At 47.6% G+C, this 25,464-nt stretch overlaps 1 protein-coding gene across 11 annotated transcripts; it reads left to right on the top strand.

Annotated features, from left to right (window-relative positions):
* Positions 1-25,163, top strand: Tmprss5 (transmembrane serine protease 5). Of its 11 annotated transcripts, none has more exons than XM_013155640.3 (13): positions 1-210; positions 14,540-14,642; positions 14,958-15,056; positions 15,355-15,477; positions 16,056-16,188; positions 16,499-16,612; positions 18,116-18,159; positions 18,696-18,936; positions 19,811-19,989; positions 21,535-21,633; positions 22,024-22,076; positions 22,417-22,569; positions 23,239-25,163. In XM_013155640.3, the coding sequence occupies exons 1-13, from the start codon at positions 196-198 to the stop codon at positions 23,287-23,289; spliced, it is 1,407 nt and encodes a 468-aa protein (XP_013011094.2). In that variant the 5' UTR covers positions 1-195; the 3' UTR covers positions 23,290-25,163. The 11 variants fall into 11 exon arrangements, with proteins under 11 accessions (XP_013011094.2, XP_013011095.2, XP_013011096.2 ...); XM_013155638.3 differs by having other exon boundaries at positions 2-210; positions 22,024-22,166; positions 23,322-25,163; XM_013155636.3 differs by having other exon boundaries at positions 2-210; positions 22,024-22,166.
* Positions 25,164-25,464: the final 301 nt, after the last annotated feature.

Genomic DNA, 25,464 nt, shown 5'->3' with positions numbered 1-25,464 from the left:
TCTTGGGCAGCTTGGGTGTGCTTAAAGAACTGCCAATTGTGGCCTGCCTTTGTTCTCAATTTCTATTCTTTTTACCCTTTTCCAGGTCCTTTATTGAACACACAAAAGGTTGTGTATAGCAGTTAGCACAAAGGAGTTCGAAGATCCATCTGAAGTGTTTGTAATTTGTGTCAAATATCTGAGGCCGATTGACTAATGACATGCTGTTCCGTAAGTACCTGTCTATTGTAAACCCAAATGTCGAGTTCAGTCATCCAAGTATTATAATCCCCTTTCAGGTTTTCCTCACAATCCAAAAAGTTATATTTATAATCCCATTGAGACGTTATTGGAATCCCAACAGGTTAATTCCAATCTACCATCACCAATCCAACCCACGGCGAGAGTAAAGATACCAAGACATGTTCCAAATTAAGGGCAGCCAAGGGGTCTTAAAGGCCTCGATCCTAGGCCTCTCCCAGCATTTATTATCTTCTGAAGAAAGGGGGGTGACTCAGGGATGAGTGATAGTGAGGATGTCGGGGATTAGAGTAACTTGACCTGTCTGGCCAGGTGCAAGAATGGCATCTCTGTAATTTGCAGAGGTAAAGATATGCAGCAGGATCAATTTACATAATCCAAGTTAGGTAGCAATGGAAATGTTTTGGGGTCTATCACTTCGGTTTCTGATATGCAAACTCCTGTGCCCTGGGGAGTCATAGCCTCTATTCTTGAGCCTCATACCCAGTTGACATTCCCAGAGCTATTTGCTCTAACATCTCCAGAGTTCAATCCTGTATTGTGGAGAGCACCAGGCAAGGAAACAGGACTGTCTGATGGCTATAGACTTTGCACATTAGCACCTCGGCTAGCCTTATTTGCAATGCTCAGAGCCAACTGAAGAGAGAAGGAAATACCTTAGCCAGCCTTTTACACACCAGCATAAGGAAATGAGTCTCCAAGTAATCAAAGTCACAGCAATTGTTTTGGATTCAAAGGGAGTCACTGGAGTTGTCTCCCACACCCATTCATTCTTGGAAGATGGATTTAAGTTTGTATATGTATGGGAAGCTTCTTCTAATCCACTACTGTAGCAGAAAATTTCTCCCCATCCCTCCCCGGGACAGTGTACTTTGGTTTGTTAGTTACCTCGGTGATAGGTGCCGTTCCTGTTCTGAATGGCTGGTCACTGCGATGCATGTTGCATAAACCAATCCCTAGTTTACCAGCTATTCTGCCTCTGTGTTTCTTTTTTGCTTATCTCATGTAAGCCCCAGACCACTGAGATCAGGGACTGATATTCTGGGAATGGCCCCATCAGTACCTGTTAATATAATAAATCTGCCTTCTCATCCTGGTGTTGTTTCAGGGTTTCTGCTTGCCTTTGCACTATGAAAGATAATTGGACTTTTCTCTTTGCCCTATTTAATCTCTGCCACCTTTTTATAATGAAAAGGTTTCCTAATTTCTTTTTATATTCCCATAGTAAGAGTAGCCTTCATTTTATCCTTTTTAATTTTTTCTCTCTCTCTCTTTCTCCTTCCTTCCTTCCTTCCTTCCTTCCTTCCTTCCTTCCTTCCTTCCTTCCTTCCTTCCTTCCTTCTTTTGAGACAGGGTCTCACTGTGCAGTTCAAGCTGGCTTTGAATTCACTATACAGCCCAGGCTGGCATTAAAGTTGCAGTGAGCCTCCTGACTCAGCCTCTAGAGTGCTGGGATTATAGGCATGCACCACCATGCCTGGCAAGCAGTTTTCATTTTAGACCTCCTCTTTAGTCCATCCACAAAATTATAGCCCCAGTTTGATTCTGCTGGAGAGACAGTAACCACTCCTCAGAGAGTCTCATCCTTTCCTGTGGCAAATCACTCACCTGCATATCTCTATCCTCTTCCAAGATTCTTTTGTTTCATGTGGGGCACAGCATGTAGAGAGGACAATTTGGACTCCTTACCATGAGCAGTTTAACAAAGGGGCTAAGCCTAAAATCCATCTGCAAATCTAGGATCTTCTGAAAATCAGTTATAAGCATCATTTATTATTATTGTTGGGTATCTGCCACTGAGAATAGGACCTGAACTTGGATAGGACCATCCACTCTTTCAACATCTTTTAGGGTCAAGATGAGCTGTGAGGGGGAAGCTCTATGTGAGGATAGCTCCTGTGGGGCTTAAACTTACCAGAGGATCTTGAGGAGGGTGGTGGAGAGTATCAGGGCTCTCCTGGGACCCAGCCCTTGCTAGTGTTTCTGAGTAACTTGGGGCTGGTGGGGCTGGTTCATTGCTGTGGAGATCATGAGGAGGAGGTTGAAGAGAACTCGTAGTGGCGTTTCTTTCATTAAAGAAGTGGAAAAAAATCCATGTCCCCCTGAGAGAGCAGAGACTCTGAAGAGGCAATCTCCCGTGATACCAATCTCCTGCTCAGGGGTCTCATGAAGAGCCACATCTCTTGGGTCCTTGCAAGGGGGGCAGTTGATAGGGAACCATAAGTGCCTGAACCTAGGGGAGTCCAGGCTATTTTCTATGTGCCCATCCCTTTTCATTTTTAACAAATTTAAGACAGGATCTTACAAAGCATCTCACACCGTCCTTGAATTTGTGATCCTTCTGCTTCAGCCTCCCAAGAAGCTGGGACTACAGACTACACCACTGTGCCTAGCATCTTTAAAGTACTTTTGAGGAATTGCAGTATCGTTTTCCACTGTAACTTTACCTTTTTGTATTTCCAAAAACAGGGCAGAGGATTCCAATTTCATCACATACTTGCCAAAACTTTTCTACTTTTTAGTATTAATCATAAGGAGTGTGAGGTGGAATTTAATTATAGTTCTGATCTGTGTTTCTCTGATGATTGGTGAGAGTCAACATCTTTTCATGTGCTTATTGGCTATTTGTCTATTTTCTTTGGAGAAATGTCTATTCAAGTTCTTTGATACTTTTTATGTGATTTATTCATGTATTTTTTGAGGCACTCACTATGGAGTTCAGGTTGGCTCTGAATTTGAGGCAATCCTGTTGCCTCAGCCTCCCAAGTGCTGGAGTTACAGGTGGTGCTGCCATGCCCAGGTAACTGTTTAGTTTTTGGATTTCTATTTTATTGTATTTTTGGTGCCAGGGATCAAACCCATCACCTCATGCTTGCCAGGAAGGTACTTATGCCACTGAGCCAAATCCCCAGCCCTAAATTATTTATTTGTATTATAGCTTTTTGTTATATGTTCTGGATATGAATACTATATTAATAGTATTGCAAATATTTTCCCCACTTTTTGGATTGCTTTTTCACTGTTGATACTGTCTTTTGATAACCATAAATTTAAAATTTTTATGAAGTTCAATTTGTATATTTTTATTACCTGTCCTTTGATGTTGTATTCACAAAATCATTGTCCAATCCAATGTTGTGAAGCTTTTGTTTTACATTTTCTTCTAAAGAATGGTGAGGAAAAACATCAGAGTCAGATAACCCGCTATCATCAGTGGGAAAATCCAAGCCCAGAGTAAGGACGTGGTTGTCTGGCCAGGCTTTGCCCTGCATCCTTTCGAGACTGACTTGGCCCTACTTTCCCGGTGAGCATCTGTGGCTCCTCTGATGGCCCAGGTTCCTTTATCTTGTGACACTGCACTTTCACACACTGCCTTTTGTAGAGCCTGTCTTTTCCCTACAATGTGACTTCCGAGTCCGAGCCAGATAGCCTCAGCCTCCAGATTCCAGCACAGTAGCCTTTCGATGAGTGGCCCCCGGGGCAGGGTTTCAGCGTAAGCACTGCCTACCATCACCCGGCGTGCCACTGTGGCTCTCAGCTCTGGTTCAGCCAACACCTCCTCTCTCAGGTCACCCCCATGGGTATGTGCTTGATTCCACAATCAAATTGTAATCTCTTTTTTCATTTTTTGAAGTATTTTAATAGGCTTTATTCACAACAGAGAAAATTTATTTCTTTTTTTGAAATTTATTTTATTTATTTTGAAGGTAGTAAAAATACAACAGAACAAAGCCAGCCAAGACAATGCCATGAAATTGGTACAGAACTTCACAGCAGGATACTGGGATAGCAGTAATAGGTACTGTAGTATATCCCGTTATCTTCACAATAGTTGTCCATTCAATCTGGTCTAGCAAAATCAAACCAAAACCAGAACATTATAAAATCAATCAAAAGAGAATATTGAATAGAGTAAAACAATTAATCATAATGAAACAAAACAGTGAAAAAAACCATTTTCTTATAAACAGAAGATGGAATGAAATCCCCCATATTTGCTACACTACATACGGTCATCCTCCCAAGAGATGCTCAGAGTTCTGTCCCCCGTTGCTGACGGGCTATGAAGGGGCTGAGATGTTTGATTCCCAGCCTGTGCACAGGTAGGCTCACGGGAGCCGCTGACTGGGTCTCCTCTGTTTTTAAAAAAATTTTTATTTTAAAGAGGACAAAACAAAGGAAAACAAACCAGTATAAGTGACTTCAAAACAACACAAAATCAACAATAGTTACCATAATGCCTCTTGCTGTTTTCCAAATAGTTGCAGATATCTTCAGTCATAGTAAAAATCAAACAGAATAGAACAGAACCAATAAAAACAAAACAGTGAATGCAATAAAGGACTTCAAAACAAGACAATAGTAAATCCAAAATGGCTACCATAAAATAGCTTGCTATCTTTAGAATAGCAGCTCATGCCATCAGCTGTAGCAAAATCAAAGTAAAAGAGAACAAAACCCAACTCAACAAAGCAATGAAAATTATACAGGACTTAAAAATAAGATAATAGGGGGCTGGGGATTTAGCTCAGTGGCATAAGCGCCTGCCTTGCAAGTGCACAGTCATGAGTTCAATCCCTGATATCGGTTAAAAAAAGGGAATTAACAACAGCTACCACCCTCAGAAGAAGATCCCCCTAGATGCCACATTGTGTACCACAATCCTCTGAATAGATGATCAGACCCCTGGCCCCAGACTGCAGTGTTAGTGAAACACCACAGCACCACAGGCGTCCAATTGCAATTCACCTCCATAGCTGTCATTACAGCCATGTTTCTCCAGATCAGCTGGTCCCTTTGATAGGGAGAGGGAGGGAGTGACTCTTCTTCTTTGCCAGCCTGTGTGCTGAAAGGGGCTGAGGTTTGTCGTCCCCCAACTGCTGGTGGTCTGCACCTGCTGCTGGTTCGCAGGCAGGGCTGGCTTCTTGTGAATCTTTATTCTCCTTCCACAGTTCACTAATGGTGCTGACCAGTGGGGAAAGGCTTGGCTCTGGCCTTCCCCCCTTGGTGGTGACCTGTGCTCAGAGAGAATTTATAAATACAATTTTTAAAAATTTTGGGTCATATTATGTTTCCTATAACATTATGTTGTTTAATGTTGAAAATAATAGATCAAAAATGACCCATGTAAAAAGTGGGTACACAAATGAAAAAGTTGTCATCAAAAGCCACTGAGTTCTTAAAGTTGGCATACAACTTATATAAGTAACATTAATTGTACAAAGTATATCAAAACATATTGTGAAAACACAAAATTAAGTGTTATTTTAATTGTTCACCTTTAAGGATATGAATAGATGTCATTTCAACTGCACGGTTCTGGTGAAAATGGATGAAAGACTGTCTACTTAGAGATTTCAGTTTTTTAAAAATAACTTTAAGGTATAACTTTAAATGTGTCTATTTAGAGATTTCAGTTGTCTAAAATAACTTTAAAGTATAACTTTAAATTATACCACTATAAATTTTTTTATCAGTACCGGAGATTGAACTCACACACTTGGAAGGCAGGTGCTTATGCCACTGAGCTAAATCCCCAGCCCCTATGCCACTATAAATTGATCTCTTACTTTGATTACATTTTTGGTGTTTTGGGACTTCTGTTAAAGGAAGTTCAAGCTCTAGAATGAAAACTTTTTTCTGCCATTAGCAGAGCCATGTGCAGAACAGCTTCCTGTCTCCTCCCCGGGCACAGGAAGCTCATGATGGCAGAGAGAGTGTGGTGCACACATGACCCAGTGTGGCACTCTGCCTGCTTTGTGAGCACCTTCCAATCACATTAGAATGCAAATGAAATTAATTGGTGCACATTGCTAGACCAAGGATATTCATGTAAAAACTATAAATACAACCAATTTGGGCAGAACAGTTTTATATTTTGGAGAAAAAGACTTGTTCAGTTATTTCTTTAAGGAAGTTTAAAATATGGGTGAAGTTATTCTTGGTCACAGATTCATTAGTATGACCGTAATGTTGTACTATGGGAACTTTTTAATTTACTGATTTTTACCAATTTATTCTCTTACACATACCAATGTGTTAGAGAAAAACAAAAGAAAAACAGGCCAGACAAACTAAGCTCATTGAGGGAAATTTTTTGAAATATTTACAAAAACTGAAATAGCTAAAAATGTTGCCTAAAGGGATCTATGAAATATTTAGCTGGTGTGTGAGCTAGAATGTGGTCTGCGTTGGAGAATGTCCCATGTATAGCTAAGACGAATGCATATTTTCATGTGGGGTGGAACACTCTGCAAACATCTGCCAAGTTCATATGTTCACAGGTTTGGATTCACTCTGATATTTCTTTGTTGAGTTTTTGTCTAGTTGATCTGTCTATTTGTGGTGGTGGGATATGGAGATCCCCCATTACAATTATATTAGTGCTTATTTGATTTTTTTATGTCTGTTAATACTTGTTTTACATAGTTGGATGCCTTGGTATTTGTTGCATATATATTTATGATTGTTATCTCTGTCTCTTGGATTCTCAAGGGTGTAGTGAATTTCTCTACCTCTCATCAGTCTTCATCTGACAGTCCACGCTGTCTGAAAACAGAAGAGCTACCTCGGCTTATTTGTGGTTCCTGGCCCATGGGATATTGTTTTCCACTCTTTGATTTTCAGTCTATGAGTTTCTTTTTGAATTAAATGTGTTTCATGTATGCAGCATATTGTTGGATCTTGCTTCTTGATCCATTCTGCTAGTCAGTTTTCTTTTTTGGATTGGTGAATTGAGGCAATTAATATGATAGTTATGACTGATATGTATTGACTTATTATTATCATGTTATTTTCCTGTTGTTGACTCCCTTTTTTCTCCTCTTTTTTTTATTTTAAAGAGAATAAAGTCAAACAAAACAAAACAGAATAAAGCTAATCAGAACAGAACAATGAAAGAGATACAGAACTTTAAAGCAAGATAATAGGAAATCAGTGCTGGCTACTATAATGTTTCTTGTTTTCTTCAAAATAGCTGTTCATAACATTAGGCATAGTAAAATCAAACAAAACAAAACAATAAAACCAATCAAAACAAAAGAATATAGGCATATTTTAAAGAGAATAAAACCAAACCAAGCAAAACAGAAAAAGCCAATCAAAACAAAACAATGAAAGTGATACAGAACTTCAAAACACGATAATAGGAAAACAGTGGTTACCATAATGCCTCTTGTTATCTTCAAAATTGCTACTCATACCAGTAGACATAATAAAATCAAACAAAACAGAACAAAATAAGAGCAATCAAAACAATGTTGAATAAAACAAAACAATAAAATGGAACAAAACAGTGAGAACAATATTGAGTCTCAAAACAAGACAGAAGGAAATTCCCCATATTTTCTATACTGCATACTTTTATCCTCTTAATAGACGCTTAGACCACCAGTGCTGGGCCTGCAAAGTCAATCAAACGATGCAAGCACTAAGTTGTTTTTGTACCTCAGTTGCTATTAACTCAGCCTGCCCAGTGAATCAGCTGGTTGCTTATGGGATGGGGAGGGGGGATGTGTTCTTGTCTGGCTGGCTCAAAAGAAAGGGTGAATTGTCTCTTTTCTCCTCCTGGGCCCCACATGGCTGTGGCAGCTCTCGAGAAGGGTGAATTGGCTTCTTGTTACTCCTCCTAGGCTTAGCATGGCTTCTGCTGACTCACAGGAAGGGCGGATTGGCTTGCTTCTCCTCCCAAGTCTGCATGGTTTGTGCCAGCTCACTGGAAGGGCAAACTGGCTTCTTACTACTCCTCCCAGACCCAGCATGGCTTCCTCCAACTCAAAAATGAATTGGCTTTTCCCCCCTCTCATTCCTTTTATCCTCTGTTTTACTATTTCTATTATCTGGGGGGTTGGGCTTCACAGAGCAGAAATTCTTATTATCTCTTTCTAGAATATCCTTTAGAACATTTTGGAGTGCTTGGTTTGGTGGCCATGACTTTTTCAGATGTTCTTTACCATGGAAGGATCTTATTTCTTCATCAAGTTCAAAAGATAGTTTTGCACGATACATCAATCTGGGTTGGAAGTTGTTTTCTTTTAGGGGTTGAAATACTTTAAGCTCTTCTTGGCTTAAGGGTTTATGCTGAGAAGGTAGAGGGAAGGATGGGTTGTAAACTTCCAGGAGCAGAGAACATCATTATTCATTTCTTGTATTTATTTATTTATTATAACAAAAGATACTTGGGGAAAAGTACTTGGAAAAAAGATAGATAGAAAGAGAATAGAGGGGCTACTGTGAGGAGGTAGGGGCACCAGAACCTTATGTATTAATTTCTACCGTGTCTTAATCTATCTCTAGATTTTTGAGAGTTGACTGTACTTTGAGTTATGTTTAACAGAATCCAATAGGTTTAGTAAAACCACTCCCAGAATGACTATGTCATAGCCAACTTGACAGCAATGGGCATAATCAGAAATGGGACTTGGTTAGGGAAGATGCCAGCTGCTAAGATTGAGGAACATGAGCTCTCCCTAGTATGTGTGCAAACCATTGCCAGCCTTCTTGGGGAAAATCCAAATGAAAGCAGCAGAAGAAGACAGCAAGACAAGAGCTGAACTGCCATGTCCAAGAAAAAGGCAATTGTACATGGCCAGGAGCCTGGATCAGTTTGTGAGGAGCAGTAGGATTCCGAGGTGAGGCCAGCTGTCAGCTCAGAGGTGAGTTGGGCCATCAGTTAGTCAGCAAAGAGTTTTTTGTATGCTTTTTGTAAACAGTATTTCCTCTTTCTACCAACATGATGCCAAAGAGAGGCTTCTAAGATGTTGTGCGTGAGAACCATCTAGGTTCTATCAAAAAAAGGGCAGGTTTCCTTTCAGAGTGCATAGAGTTTCCCAGTGTCTAGGTTTTGTCAAAGGATAATTCTGTTTGTTGACACCTCCAACCGCATTGTGTATGGGCCTCATTTTCTTGTTTTTTTGAGTGCCTTATAAAAGCTTACTAATAAGTTTTTTTAATGCTATAATATAATACAGTAATGCCAGAGGTCAGATTTTTCCTTCCCTTAGGGTTTGTTATTGTTGCTGTTGCTTATTTATTTAGTGACTTTTCAGAACTGATTCTATGAAGTCTGTATTCTTCCTCAAGAATGGCTACTGAAGTCTGCTCAGTGGCCAATTGATGATTGATGACTGTCTTGATGCTTGAAACTAGTATGTCTCCCCTCTTTTCCAGAGGGGCTCTGTTTATATGTTAGGGCATACAGGAAGTTTACAACATCTTCTTACTTGTGGAGACTCTCAGGATAAGCCAGGAGTGAGAGCCTTGTACCTTCCTTAGGTCTGCCTGCGCACAGACAAGCAGGGCATGTGCACAGCTGTGCATGTGTGTGTACATGAGTGTGTGTGACTTTCTAGAGCTCCAGAAATATATTGGGGGCCTTTCACAGCCTCTTATGGGAATCTTATTCTGCAGATAGTCCTTTAATATCTTTTGTTTGACCCACCTGTTTTTGGGTTGTCTGTTATTTGCCTTAACTGCTATTCACTGCCCCACACAGCCATAAAGTCCAACAGTTGTCTCTAATTGTTTTTAACAAATGCCATTTGATAAAAAGCTAATCAAACCAAGCAGACACCAAGTCAAATCAAAACAGATAGTCTTGCAAATGGGATGTACTAAGGAACCAGCGGGCAGGTCAGATAGGGACAGCTTTCTGGGAATGAGGTTTTGGAGGAACTTAAGGCTGTTTTATTCCTTCATGTGACTTCCGGGCTGCTGGCTTCTATTAAGATTAGGGATGATGCTACTGTAGAGTTGGAGGAGGGGGATGAAACTGCAGCGGGTTTAAATGCACAAACCTCATTGTTCTCAGTGTGAGTGTGTGTGTGTTTGTTTTCTTGGGGATTGAACCCAGAAACTCATGCATGCTAGGTAAGTGCTGTACTTCTGAGCTACATTCACAGTCCTTTTTACATAGGATCTTGCTAAGTTGATCAGGCTGGCCTTGAATTTCTGATCCTTCTTCAGCCTCCAAAGTAGCTGGGACCACAGAGAGGTGCCACTGCACCCAGAATGTTACCTGTTTTGAATGGACACTTTCTAGACCGTTACAAACCTTTGGCTAATTTCTAGAAACTTGAAAGAGTTGATTCTGACCATTTCTTTGATAGTTTTCTTACTGCTTTTATGGAGAAGAGAATGATCAGAGGCTTACTCCTCTGTCAGTTTCACTGATATCATCTGCAATATATCTGAAATACCCCTTTCTATGATTGCCTTCTCATTTCTCAAAACTCGGATCCAGTGTATGCTCCATTGTGATGCCTCCTTTATGTCCTGGGGCACAGGAGCCAACTGCTCCTCCACTCTCCCATACCTCTGTGCCCAGACCTCTGTAGCTTCACTTTGCACAAGAAACAATTGTTCCTATCTGTTCCTTCCTTTCCTTTCAGCTTGCAAGCTCCAAGCCTCATCTCCCACGCTCACAACACACAGTAGGCCTTCAAGTTTATAGGCTGAATATATTGCATTAGGAGACCCCAGGGCCTAGCCAGGAAATTGTCAGCTCTCGTCACCACTCCTCTCCTCCTACATCTATGATTCACAGCTGATCTCTGTCCCTTCACTGTACTGTGTGCAGATACAGCCTCTGTGGTGAGGCTCAACAACAGGTGATGCTAGATAGCAGGCTGAGAGTTTTATGCTGAGTATCACATTTAGTGCTAACATCGACCCGGGAGCTAGGTACTGTATCTTAATTTTACAGGTAAGGCTGACTGGGGAAAAGGGACACTGGGGTTACACAAAAGGTTGCCTCTAAAGCCTGTTTTCTTTTGGCTTTTGATACAAGATCTGGCTACATAGCCCAGGCTGGCTTTGAACTCAAGATCCTTTCGCACCAGATTTTTAAGAGCTGGGATTACTGGCATGTGCCACTGTGCCTGACTTAAAACCTGTATTCTTAACTGTTCCATCTGAAGGATTCCTGAGGGTCACACGGGAAGAGAGGAAGCCATACCAGCTTCTCCTTTGCCTGGGTTTATCCTGCTTCCTTTGTCTGAAGAAATATGGTTCCTAGGTGCGTTCAGCTCAGTCTGGGCCCAGCTCTGTCACTTAGTGGATTGAAACAAGGCAGCACGGTGGCCTCCTATGGAACTGGCTCCCAGGGCAGGCCTGGTGCAGAGGCCCCACCTTCTAGCACTGAGGGGACAGGCATAGCCTTGGAGAGGCAGGTGACACCATCCCTCCTTATCACCAACTCCAGCTTGGTGACAGCCCCAGACCACTGGCACAGCCAACCCACACAGGCAAGATGTAACACAGAGAGCTCAGAGACATTTGGACCAATGCTGGTATCTGTCTGTCCAATACAGCCCTGTCAGCAGGACGGGAGAATTGTGCTGGCATGCATGGGGAACCCTTTTGGCCACAAGAGACCTGGTTGCTAAGCAACAGTAGTTGGCCTCCCTCCTCCCTATAATCTTTTTCTCTGTTTCTGAGCTTCCAGTTAGCAGCAGGAGGGGCTGGGGCTGCCCAGCCCAGCCCAGCCCAGCTCTTGGCCCCTTTCCCTGCAACAAGGGGCCTATTCACGGGCCCTGAGCAGAGTTTATTGTCTTTGTGGCTCATGTCTGTGTGTGAGTGTATGTGTAGGGGGAGAACGGGAGCGGCCGGGTGTGAACCCGGGAGACTTCACCGCCAGCCAGGCTGGCTGGGCCATTTAATCCATGCTGACAGGAGGACAAGAGCAGTGCCCTGCCTAGCAGACCCGAAGCCTTACATCAGTGCCAGTGACCCACATGGTAAGGCTGTGCCTCTGTGCCATCCCTGCTCCATCTCTGCCTCATTCTCCCCCTCCCCCTTACTGTGGGCTCCAGGCTGGTGGAAGGACTCTCCTCAGGACCTGCAGTGTGCCCTGTGTGGCTAAGCTGTTGCTTTCTCCCCAGAGACTGCCCTTTATTTTCCTCTTTCTTTCCCTAGAGCCCTGGCAAAGTACTTTGCACACAGGCGGTGCTTAGTAGATCTTTTTACAATAGAATCCCTGCTCTGAAAGAGGACCAAGAAGTTCTGTGCCTCCATGCCATTCCAGATCAGACTTTCAGGGAGGGTCCTCACGAGCTTGGGCGGGGAAGGCCAGCTTGCTCGGAGGATGGACTCAAAGCCCTGGACACTGAGACAGAAAGGCTGGGCATGCCTAGAAAGCTGTCTAAAGCAGGCCTCGCCTCTGTGCTTTGCGGGACAGCAGCTCAAGAGAAACCATATTCCTAGAGAGGAAAGCTGAACCTCACATCCACCTTGCTTCCGCTTTTCTGCTTTTCCCGACCAGCTCCCCCAGCCTCCTGCCTCAGCTTCGATGCCTGCACCCTCCCTCTGAGTGCATAGAGGGAACCCTGGGGTGGGCTGAGATCCTGGCCGGGTTTCCCTCGCAGGAGCAAGGCCGGCTTCTGGTGGGAGGGCCAGTCTTCCGGGCCCGGACTCTGATTGGTGCAGGGGATGGTGGGCGGGGCTGCTAGCTCACGCCTTGGAAGGTGCTGGGCTGCAGCCCTGGGGGTGAGCTGAGCTGGTATAGGTGGCTTTGGGTGCAGTGAAATTATTTTCAGGTGATTGGGAGGTGGATGTCCTAAGCAAGTCCGACAAAGGCCTTCCTTGCAGCAGCCAGAAGGTTAGAAAAGCAGCTCGGTGGAGCACAAAAGCAGGACTAGGGATGGGGTTTATGTGAGAAGGGGATAGTCCTTTGACCCCTGTTCACTGTAAGCCAATAATGTTTTGGAGTCAGTGTGTCAGGCTTTTGTAATCACTGGATCCCCTATGTATTAATAAAGAAAGGTGATTTTCAGGTTTCCTATCCTTCTGGATTTAAGTTCCTTGAAGGCTCTAATGTTTATATGTATTTTTATTAACATTATTATAGATAACATTTGCGTGGTGTTTATGGTTTATAACACCATTCCCTTCCTCCCTCTTTCTCTTTTATGTACTTTACCTGAATTGTCCCTCTGTGCCAGGTGCCCAGCCAGGGCCTGGCACATATAGTCAGCTGAGGCCGTGCATGAGCGACCTCCAGCTGAGCTGCAGCCCCCTGTGCAGGGAGAGGGACGGCTGGAGCAGTTTCTGCAGCGTGAGAGTGCCTAAGGGTGCTGAGGGGGGCACGTGTGTGTCAGGACGGCCCTAAGCTGGGCAGTAGAGGGAGTTGGCATTGGCGGGAGGAAGGGGAGTGAGACCACAGAGACCTGGTGAACCCTGGCATGGACACTCGATTGGTCCGGGACTGGGTACTTTAAAGATGGGGACCTCGTGCTCGTAGACGCACTTTCGAAAAATGTCTCTGACTCTGTAGTCTGGAAAAGAGAAAGAGAGAGATAGACAGACAGACAAACAGACAAGGCATGAGAGAAGTGAGATAAGATTTCTCATTAGGAAGTAGGAGGTTTCACTTTTATTTTGTAAATGAGAAAACATTTGAAGGTTTGGTGTGAGTTGTCCAAATTTACATAGCAGGTTGCAGACCTAGGTTTGAACTGTCTAGTGTTTATCCAAGATCTTATGTCCTATTACTCTTTATGATGCAAGAGCTTCAGACATAGGTACATGACTTATTCTGCTCTATGCTTTCTTTCCCGTGTCTTTGCTTGGACCATCCAAGCCCTGCTCATCTATGAAGGCCTGTCTCAGGGCTGCCTTTCCTAGGAAGTCTTTTTGGATCTCATCAGTGAGAAGTGAGCTTTGATTCTTTTGAATGCCCGCTGTAGTTTTGCTGAACTTGTTTTCTGGACCCTGACGTTCTCCACTTTGTTCAGATTCCTCTTATTTTCTGGAAAGGAGTGCATGTTCTCTGAGGTGGGCCACGTTGACTTAACCTGAAATTTCTACCATGACCCCATGCAAAGGTCTGTGCAGTGGGGTTAAATGCTATTTGCTGAATGAATAAATGGGTGAGTGGGTGCAGGAGGAGAAGGGTGCTTCTTCCTCTGAGACAGAAGGATATGAAGGAGGGTAGAATCTTGAAGTCTGGATTTTGGCACTGAGGTATCTCAGCCAATGTCTTGGAAAAAAACTGGAGTAGTTAATGAAAAGAGGGTGCATGGAGACTTTGGGCTTTGGAGTGGGCCAAGACTGGACTCCAGTGTTCACTCTCATCCTTAGAGCCAGCAGGGCAGGGTTGAGGGCAGAGTGGGATTTGGGGTGGGCTGGAGCTTCTCGTGGCAGCCCTTGGTGTGGGCATCCTGGTACCTGACGACTGTTTTCTTTTTTTCTTTCTTTTTTTTTTTGGTGCCGGGGATCGAACTCATGACCTCGTGCTTGCCAGGCAGGCAAGCGCTTAAGCCACTGAGCTAAATCCCCAGCCCCATGACGACTGTTTTCCCAGAGCCTGAAGCTGGATGACCAAGCCTCTATGGAGGCTCAGTATGCAGAGGAGGGCCCAGGACCCAGGATCTGCAGAGCAGAGCCAGGAAACCAGCTGCAACCCGGTAGGCCAGACTGGACCATGGAGGAGTGACAGGGTGGGACAGGGCAGGTCGTCTACCCGTATACCTTATTTTCCCACTGGGTTGGTACCACGTGATTATGGTGAGCAGGTGTCTTACTCCGCCTCACCTGCCTTTGCTGCCTCCTTGTGTTGGGGACCGAATGGGCTCTGTGGGCCTTGGGGACCAGGGCCTGCCTCACTCATTCCTGCTGAGGAGGGTGGGGAGGGCTCTGGCCTGTGCTCAGTGGGTGCTTCAGGGAGAGGTAAGGCTGCTGGGGGCAGCACGGAGCCCAGGCACCCTCCGCCTCCTCCGCAGTGTCTCAGGCAAGGTACTGGTGCTCCTTTCGACATGGCTGTGCAGTGCTGGGAGCCCTGGGGATGCTGGCTGGCGTGGGAGTTGGCTCATGGCTCTTAGGTTAGTGCTGTGGGCCTTTCTGTGGTCTGGGGAGGGACAAAGAACAGGATCTGGGGGATTCTGAGAGACAGAAGCAGGTGTTAAGTGGGCGTCACTGATAGAGGGGACATAAACCTTCATCTGTGTAGAGAGCAAGAGAAAAAGAGATAAATTCACTGCCGCTCTTCAGTGGGTTGGCCAGGGCTGCCCTAAGGCGAGTGGGTGATGAGGGTCCCAGGCACAGTCCTGGCACAGGAGTGCCATGTCCTACTCCTCAGCCCCTCCCCTCGCTCCACCCCTTCTCTGTCTTTCCGTGAAGTCCTGTATCTGTGGCCAGCAGCCTCTCAGCCTACCTCTGGGACTTCGCAGGATGAGGATCCGACTCTGAGCTGCTTGGAGGCCGGCGGTGAGGGTGCTCCGCTGCCCTCACCTCCCAAAGCAGGTGGGTTGTGCTCCTCTTCTGCCCCAGGACAGCTCTCAGATGTCCCTTTCTGGCTGGGACAAAGGGACCAAAACGAAAGGCCATCGGTTCACCGCCATGCATCTTTCCCTCCTCTGGTGTGAAGGTGATGACAAAGTCTAGCCCTGCAAAACTGATTTTAGATTTAGGGTTTTTGAACCTTCCCAAAGGGTGTCACAGTCACTAGCTGGGGCGTAGCTGGGGTTCCAGGCTGGCAGGGGGATGGGAGCTTGCTGTTGGGGCAGAGTGAGGCAGTTAGAGGTGTGTGTGTGTGTGTGTGTGTGTGTGTGTGTGTGTGTGTGAGAGAGAGAGAGAGAGAGAGAGAGAGAGAGAGAGAGAGAGAAAGAGAGAGAGAGAGAGAGATCAGAAGACTGAAAATAGAACGGAAAGCCTCTGGGGATGGGGCTTATTCTGTGTTTAGGACTGGTCAGACAGACACTCAGGGACCAGGGAACCTAACAGGGGTGACAGATGCTACCACGCAGGCCCCTACAGAGCCCCAGGTCTAGCTCCTCCTGTCCCTGCAGTAGGTGGGATATGGTTTTCACACCATGGTTCAGTATCTTTCAGAATAAACAGGGAGGACTTGCTGGAAGTGCAGGTGAGGCCCCGGCCAGACTGGCTCCTGGTCTGCCATGAGGGCTGGAACCCCGCCCTGGGGGTGCAGATCTGCCAGCACCTCGGGCATCTCAGGTAACTGGAGCCAGACCTGGGGCCTGGGGAGTGGAGGCTGGCTGGTGGGGAAGGGAGCTGCCTGCCACTGTGAAGTGCTCAGCCAGCACCAACACATCATTCTGGCACCTTAGCCTCTGGGCATGGTGCTGTCCCAGCCTGGCTCTCTCCTCTGAACACGGCTGCTTTGAAACAAACAGGAGTCTCGGAAGACGTGGTTGTCACAGCCTTGCCCTGCTGCCCGGGCGGGCGCAGTGTGGTTGTGATTCACCGGCCCTGCTCACGCTGCAGTTTAAAGCACCCTTCTGTTCTGTCTCCTTCCTCTACCCAGACTTGCTCACCACAAGGGAGTGGACCTGTCTGACCTCAGCCTCAGCAGCTCCCAGGCATTTTCTCAGCTCTTGCCCAGCCTGGGAGGTCCCCCGGGAGAGCTGTGGCAGCCCAGGTAGGACTTCTGAGGAGGTTAGGGGCTTGGGGACCTCGCTTCCCGGTGAGCAGTCCGGACAAGTCTTTCAAGGGAAACTTGTGGTGAGGCCATTGGGAGAAGGAGGAGGACAGAGAGAAAGGATTTCCAGATGCAAGATGAATCTGGTTCATGTGGACCCTGCTGGTCACAGCTACCGTTATGTTATTGCTCACCAAAGAAAGACAGGGTTGGCTGGGACTGCCTCGTGATTTGCAATGGTGCTCTCACGTCCTTGTCCAGATGGGAAAACTGAGGTTAAATGAGTTAAGCAATTTTATCCAGGCTCACATATCTAATACCAGCAAAGCCAAATCCTGAACCAAGCCCCTGTTTCCAAGGCAAATGATCTCACAGTCTGCCCCGCTCCTGTTTTTGACAATACTGGGGACTGAACCCAGGGTCCTAGCAATGAGCTGGCCCCAAGCACTTTGCATGTTTTATTTGGAGATTTTCTAAGGCACCAAATTGCTTAGTCTGAGTTTGAACTTGTGATGTCTCAGGGAAGAATGTTCGAATTGTTCTGGCTAAGAGCAAATTGGATCCTTGAGAATGTCCTAGAGAAGAGGGCTCAGGAAGCAGCAGGTCCTTTCCCAAACCCTCAGGGTAGCCTGGGGTGTGTGGAGCCCAAGCTAAGAGACCTTGTTCCCCGCTTGGTGTCCTCAGTTTGCCCAGAGGTCTCCTGGGCCGGGGTACCGTCATAGCTCTGCAGACCTCTAATCCTTGACTGACTTTCCCCTCTGAGCTGTTCTCTCAGGCCCTCCTACTCACCTCCAAACTGAGGGTGCATCCTCAGAAACCTACTGCGGGCAGGGAGGCCAACTATGTCCCTGTCTTAGGTTTCTGGGTGGCCAGTGGAGGTGGTGCTGTCACTGCCTCCTCCAGGACAGGAGGGCTATGAATTTGGGAAACTGGAAACCAAGAGGATCCAGACATTGAGCCCTGCAGGGAGGAGAAAGAGATAAGCAGTTTGGTTGAAAGGAAGTTGAGACTTATACAAAGGGAGAGAAGGGAAAAAAAGGGGTAAAAATATGGATTTGCAAAACCAAGGGGCCAGGCATGGGTCATCGAACAATGGATACGGGAAGGAAGGTGGAACAGAGTTGTAAATTTGAGCCCTACCCTAATGGACCTTCCAGGGAGGAATTCTTTTGCCCACGGAGGAATTCTTTTGCCTCTGGAGGATTGGTTAGGATGTGAGCTGCTGTTCCGGGAATGATTATGAGGAGGCCTGCAGCATTTGGCAGGAGCTGGAAGAAACTGGTGGCATTCTTAAGGCTGTAGCTACATGAGAGCCATAAGAACTGTACCTGGGGTCGGGGACAGAGCTCAGTGGCACAGCATCTGCCTGGCAGGCGCAAGGTACTGGATTCGATTAGCAGTACCAAAGGAGAAAAAAAGAAAAGAAAGCCCCGTCCCCTGCCGTGCACTGTGTGTGGCCTCAGGGTGACCTTACTTGGCTCTTGCTGGCACCTCTGTTTGCAGGGACAACTGCACTTCTGGCAGAATCGTTTCCCTCAAATGCTCTGGTGAGTCAAGCCCTGCACCCAGGAAGGTGGTGGTGGGAGGCGTCTCCCTGCTGCCTCGAGGGAGGCTCAGTTGGGGTCTGGGCTGAGGGTCCTTGCTGCCTGCCCACGTGTCTCCTGGGCTCCGTCCTGCAGAGACAGTCTGCTCAGACAGAGCACATTTGTTTGGCTCATCCCCATCAGCTGCTGTGCTGGCTGATGAGCTCTGTCTGTGCTTCTTGACGGCTTCTCTGCCTCTGCTTTCTTCCGGAGAGCCCCAAAGGTGGAGTTACCCTGGCTGTGGAGTGAGCTGTTAGCAGCCTCAAGCAGGTGGTGAATTAGGGGCCAAATGGGAAGCAGTCCGTGGAGTTTCTGTCACGGGTCTGTCTACCCATCCACCCACCAGTTCGTGCGTCCTCCCACACGTCCCTGCACACGCTGACACTCTGAACCCCCCTGGGGGTGGGCATTAGGGCCCCAGAGATCCCGCAGTCACGGTCCCTGCTCTCAGCAAGCCCTTAGCCTGTAATGATCATCTATCTTCCTGTCTCTCTCCATAGGACTGGGAATTCTAACCACAGGTGGTCCTCACTGGCCCCCCACATCTGGCCCTCTGTCTCGCTCTTCTCTGTTGGCAGAGTGTGGGGCAAGGCCTCTGGCTTCTCGGATAGTTGGTGGGCAGGCCGTGGCTCCTGGACGCTGGCCGTGGCAGGCCAGTGTGACCCTCGGCTCCCGGCACATGTGTGGGGGTTCAGTGCTGGCCCCCCACTGGGTGGTGACTGCTGCACACTGCATGCACAGGCGAGTCTAGGGGCCTGGGGAGCTGAGTGTCTGTTTCCTCTTCTGTCTGGGTGTTGGTGTGTCCTGTACAAGTGTCCAACTGTCTGCCTCCTGTGGTCCACTCCAAGTGGGCGAGGCTGATGTTCGACCTGCCCAGCGCCAAGTTTGGATCTGCACGAGCAACAGTAATAATGCAAAGCCTGCTTCTTTATATGCATTCCGCTCTTACGTTTTAAAAATGCTTTCACATCCCGGCACTCTGTGCTTTCTTAATGTTTACCGCCACTGTAATTAAGCCATTTCCCTGTAATTACTTGTTGAATGTCTTCTTCCCCTTTAGATGGGAAGCACCACAGGAGCTGTGACTCTGGGTCTTGCTCTCTGCTTAATCCCTTTGGGGATTTCCCCACTGCTGTGTTCCTAGGCCTAGAACAGTCACTGGAGTATGACAGAGCTTGATAAATGCTAGTGGGGGGATGAAGCGATGCCTGGGCTCTTTGGCAATCTCCATGTGACAGTGACTGAGGCTGCGGGGAGGAAGTGGTTTACACAGAGTAAATGGGAAGGAAGGCTGAGGAAGTGTTTTGGACTCAGGATGGAGTTTTATATCATGCAAGACCCTTTACTGTTTGCTGTGTATCTTGCTGGGGGATCATGTTGGAAAGGGGAATAGTTGTAGGTATCCCATAGTGCCCTGTTTCTCTATCCGTCAGTCCTTGGTTACCCACAATTGCTGGGGTGACACTAAGAAGCATGGTCCTTGGGTCTCAGGAGCACACAGGCTGCTGATGGCAGCCCCCTCTTGACTTCTCTGGCCAGATTCCTCCACCCACCACCTCACAGTCAACCTCTCCTGCTACCTTCTTCCCTGGGCTCAGCGTGGTTCTATGTACAGTTCCAGGCTGTCTCGACTTTCTAGCTGGCAAGTTCACACAGGGCTGGTCAGCCACAGTGCCATCAGGCCTCACCAGGGAGCCATGTTGGAGAAAATCATCCCCCACCCCTTCTACAGTGCTCAGAGTCATGACTATGACATTGCCCTCCTGAGGCTCCGGACGCCACTCAACTTCTCAGGTGAGACCGTGGCTCTGGGGTGAGCAGGCTGGGGCCGCAGTGACTGGGCAGGAGGAGAGCTGAGCTGATGTCTGATATTTCCTCTTAATGCTGTAAACCTTGAAACATTCTATTCATTGGGGGACATTTGGGAGAAATTTGGCATTCTCTTGAACCATAAGTTGCACAAACTCTTGTGTAGGCTATTTTGGGGACAAAGATTTGGGTCCTTTTCACGTGGGGCTACGGATAGGAGGCTGAGATTCTCTGCTGTCCTATCTACAAAAGGCTTTGTCACCCTGTTCCCAGGCTAGTGCCAGTCATTTTGTGACCTGATACAGTTAAAGAGATTTATTTTTTCCAAACATTCCTTCTCTCAAGTCTCATAACCCCCCTGGTGAGAGAGGTTTAAAACAAGGATGTTTCCTTCAAGTTCCGTGGCAATCAGTTTCTGAGCGTGCTGTCCTAACAGAGGCCAGGGCTCCTGCCATTGTACCTACCCTGGAAGGGTGAGTTCAGGCTGCTGGTGCCCCAGCAAGCACCCTCCATCATGCATTGCACGTGGGGATTCTCCGGCAGACACACACATACACATGCTCACACAGTCATTCACACACAGACACACTCATGTGTTTGTACCCCTGAACTCTCACATATGCACTCTTAGACATACATGCTTGCACCACACACATGTGCCCATGCACACCCTCCCACATGTGTTTACTGTTATACACACAACACTCCCTTGCTGGTCTTCACCTGTGGGCTGGGGTTTCCCAAACAGCAATCTTAGCTGTATGCATTTCACAAATCTTAATCACATACCATTTTTCATAGTTACTGTTTCTAAATTGATTTAGATAAACATATATAAAAGAAGAAATTACCCAATTGAAGAGCCTACAGTGCTATAGTAGATAGACAGTAGCCACAAAACCTCTTCGTGTAAAGACAAGGAAGTGTAAGATCTAGGGGGCTGGCGTCCTCAGTAGAAGTCTCCGAGCCCCGGCCTGGCCTCTTCTGTTCCCATGGGAGACGGACAGTATTCGGAGAGATGCAGACCAGCACCAAATGGCTTTTTTCTTCCTGATGGGGTTAGAGAGCCTGAAAAAGAGTTGAAAAGAAAGCAGCTCGGGCCCCAAGTGAACCCATGTTCACGTGATGACATGCCTGCTGACCTGTGTTCACCAAAGGGTATGCCGCTTATTTTTGGAAATACTGTCCCAGGAAGGATCAGACACCCTGGGGAAAAGCCAAAATGGGTCTCCATTAGCAACTGAGTCCCTAGGGCCAAAAGAAAGGCCATTCTTCTCAGTCCCCAGGTGCGAGCTGGGTAAGCGTGCTGCCTGCTCCAGAGGGTGCCATGCACACTGTGGTGTGCATGCTGATCTCTCTGACTGGTCATCCTCAAGGTTGAGATGGTGCTTGACCCGTGCAGCACTTAGAGAGCCTGGCTGGGGGGCGCCAGGCACCTGAACTGTGGGAAGAGGGCCAGGAAGTCTTCACCCAGGCTCTGCAGGAGGGAAGTTGAACCCGAATGGGACTAGAGCACAGGCCTCTCCGCAGACACCGTTGGGGCTGTGTGCCTGCCGGCAGAGGAGCAGCATTTTCCGAGGGGCTCCCAGTGCTGGGTGTCTGGCTGGGGCCACACGGACCCCAGTTACAGTGAGTCAGCTCCCAGGGCCCTCAGTGCCAGAGGGGTGGGGGAGGCACCCTTCTCCGAGGGAGGCACCTTCACTTCCCGGCCAGGTGGCAGTGCCAGTCCTGGGAGTCCTGGTCCCCTTTCCTGTGTTTTTTTGGGGGAGAACAGCTAAAGCCAGGCCTTCCTGCAGCCCCTCCTCTGGTCCCAAGAGTGCCATACCTGAAGCGTCTGGTGATTTCTGCCCCCTCACTGCTCCCCGTCCCATTTGCTCCTTTGCTGCGGCCCACAGCTCCTATCTGGGCTCCTGTCTTCAGGTCACTGTGTCTTTGACACCTCTGACCTCTCCTGTCTTGCTGATCCACCTTTCTGACCTTGCTGTGTGCCCTGCATCCTTCTCCTGGTGTCTCCCGCAGGCCATAGCTCAGACATGCTGCAGGATGCGGTGGTGCCCCTGCTCAGCACTGAGGTCTGCAACAGCTCATGCGTCTACAGTGGATCCCTTACCTCTCGCATGCTGTGTGCGGGCTACCTGGATGGGAGGGCCGATGCATGCCAGGTGTGGCCTATGGTGGACGAGGGGATGGGGCCCACTGCAGTTTGGCCCCCTGGTCTGTGTTTGTGGTAGCATCAGACAGCCCTTGTAGAAGGAGAACTCCTGCTAAGGGATTATGGGGTTAAGTAGCAGTCGTCCCAGCAGGATAACTAGGTGGGACCCCAAGAAAGTCCGTCATCCATGGTGGTCATGTACTGCTCCAGCAGGAAGATCTGACTGGCTGTTTTTCTGTCTCCATGCCTGGATCCCTCAGGGGGACAGTGGGGGCCCCTTGGTATGCCCCCATCAGTACACGTGGCATCTGGTGGGGGTGGTCAGCTGGGGTCGTGGCTGCGCAGAGCCCAATCACCCAGGTGTCTACGCCAAGGTCGCTGAGTTCGTGGACTGGATCCGTGACACCGTGCAGGTGAGTGTGGGGCAGGTGTGGGGTTAGGGTGTTTCTAAAGGATGTGTCCCTTGGATACTGGGAACCGTGTCCCTTTAGCCTGGGCCCTGCTGCGGGCTGGAGAGGGGACTAGGGACTGTTTCCCAGAACAGGAGGGGGCAGAAGTGATGCTTGTGACATTGAATTTTTTCAATTTAAGAATGACCTGAGGCTGTAGCTTAGATCTGCCATTTCTTGTGTAAATTTCGGCAAATTACTACCCTTGCTGAACCTGTTTCCTGGTCACGATCATCTCAGCTACTTTGTGTGTGCTGTAAGGATTTGAGTTTGCATCTCATTAAATTCTTATGTGACACTAGGTCTCATCTGTTCAGTGGGTGGGCTGGGTGTGATAACGTGTATCAAAGCACAGCATTTGTGTTAAGTGTTTAGAAAGGCAGGGCCACGGTCATGAAAAGCATGTCTTCAAGGTTTGGCACAGGAGCAGGTGGTAGGTAACACACTTCAGAGAACACAGGGGATGTACGTGTCCGTGTTCTCATTCAAGTCTTACGAAAATCTACAGCAGCAGGTATTTTCAATCTCATTTGTTAGAGGTGAAAGGCTGAGAGATTAACTCAAATAAAAGTCTTTTGGCTAGCATGTGGCAGTGCTGTGTTGTGAATTGATCCTCTTTCCCTTTTGATCTAGGACTCCCTACTCTCACGTCCCATGGTTTCCGCCAATCTCACTGCACGTTAATGCAGGCTCATATCTCCTGGGCTCTCTGGCAGGTCCACTAACTGGAGAAGCAGCAGCAACCCTACAGAAGAAGAAGGTGTGAATGGCTTCCCGCTGCTTGCATGGCGGTCACCAGCCACGGGCCAGCAGCCACTGGGCCTCTCCTCTCGGGCGCCGCCTTCTAGTTCCTCTCTCTCTCATCTCAAGAGAGGCTGGGAATGGTGGTGGGGGTCCGGGGGCAGGCAGAAGAGGCTGTGGAGAGCAGCTGGAAGCCTGTCTCTCTGCCCTCTCTCCTCCTGAGCTCCTTGTGCATCTTTTGGGAGGATGCTCAGTGTACGCCTAGTCCTGCATCCTAAAGTGAGTTAAGTGCCCACCTAGAGGATATCCTAGCTCAGGGCCCTGGGTATATGAGGTTGGTGCTGGACAACCCGGATTAAGCCCACGGAAGTCAGGATCCTCCCAAGTTCCTGGTTGGTTTCATCTACTTCCTGTTCTTGAAGAGCCCTGCACCGGGTACTATAAAGCAAGCAGACTAAAGTTGGAATAAGTGTCCATTTAAAAAGGACTGTTGTGGACTCTGGAGAACATGGCGGACAGACAACAGCAACTTCTGAACGCTCTCTAAAGGCTCGGCTCAGAGGCCAGGAATGATGCGGACTAAGGAGATACGAACCAGTAGAGATATGCTCTGCTGACTCAGGAACGAACTGGGCTGAGAGAATCCAACTTGGAATACAGTCCTGGCGCTAAAATAGGAACAGAAAAATCTCGGTGTGGAGGCTCGACTCCGCGCCATTGGAAACCGCGGCTTGGATTTCCCGCCGCGCGGCGGCCGGCCACCTCCACAGTGGCTCAGCAAGGAGAGACGCGACCCCCAAGCTCTGGGAACGGGCGTCTGGGAACGGTCTCGGAAACGCGACGGGCAGGAAGGAAGGCTGACTGGTGGCGAGGTGAGCGAGGAACTGACTCCCTACCGCAGTCTGACTCCAGCGGAGGATTTTCTGGGCGCGGGCAGTCCTGTAAGAGCAGGGCGCGGTGGCAACTGCAGCCGCGCATTTCCCTCTCGGACAGGATTGGTGAAAGGTGCCTGGCCGGAGGGACGCTGCTCGCGGACTCCCTAGGCTGGCTAGCCCAGATCCCAGAGCCTGACGGTGGCCCGGAGGAGCGACCGACTTCCGCGTAGGCTGCCTCCTCCGCAACTCCCTGGGGCGCAGCGGTGAGCTGGAACAACTAGCCAGCGCAATTCGATCAAGCTGTAGCTGACAGGCAGGGAAGCCGGGCCTCCTGTGTAAGATTACATTTTATAAGGAACAGAAAATATGGGGAAGGGAAGCAACAAAAAAGGCTCCTCGACCCCCAATCCTGAGAATCAGGCAATAGTGGACACTGTACCAATATACATTAAGCGCCATTTAGAGAGCCTCATAGACCAATTCAGGAATGAAGTTATCAATGACCTGAAGCTAGAAGTATGCAGAATAGTTAGAGAAATGCTAAGCACCACCCAGGAAAAAGCAGATGGTGGAGTGGAAGAACAGAAAAAGAGGGGAGAATTGCTTGATGGAGAAAACAGAGAAAGCATTGAGTATGTGAAGCAAGTGCAAAGGGACTATCAAGAAATCAAGAAGTATACCCAAGACTGGCATAACAGCTTGAAAGAAACTAAGGACAGACTATCTGAATTGGAGGGCAGACTTGAAACATGGGAGAATGAAATGAAAAACTTCTTAAAAATAACAAAGAAACACACAGCAATAATACAAAGACAAGAAGATGATAAGAGGAGCCACAACTTAAGGATTAAGAACATAAAAGAAGAAGTAGGGACACAAACAAGTGAACTACAAAAGCTACTCACAGAAATAATCCAGGAGAATTTTCCTAATTTAGCAAAAGGTAAAGATACTCAAATGTATGAGGCATACAGGACCCCAGCTACCTACAACCCTAACAGAGAAACACCCAGGCATATAATAATAAAAATTCCAGAAATTCAATACAAGAACAGAATATTAAAAGCTGTAAGAGACAAGAAACAGATCACTTACAAGGGAAGACCCATCAAAATTACAGCAGATTTCTCTTCACAAACCATCAAATCACGAAGAGCATGGGGAGAAATAATTCAAGCTTTGAAAGATAATAATCTACAGCCAAGATTGAGATATCCTGCACAACTGTCCCTGGAAATTGATG

Source organism: Cavia porcellus, unplaced genomic scaffold, assembly GCF_034190915.1.
Source record: "Cavia porcellus strain 051 isolate PalLab524CR breed Dunkin Hartley unplaced genomic scaffold, mCavPor4.1 scaffold_9, whole genome shotgun sequence".
Lineage (NCBI taxonomy): Eukaryota > Metazoa > Chordata > Mammalia > Rodentia > Caviidae > Cavia > Cavia porcellus.
The sequence above is the reverse complement of the archived record's forward strand: the minus strand, read 5'-3'. Positions and strand labels throughout refer to the sequence as shown.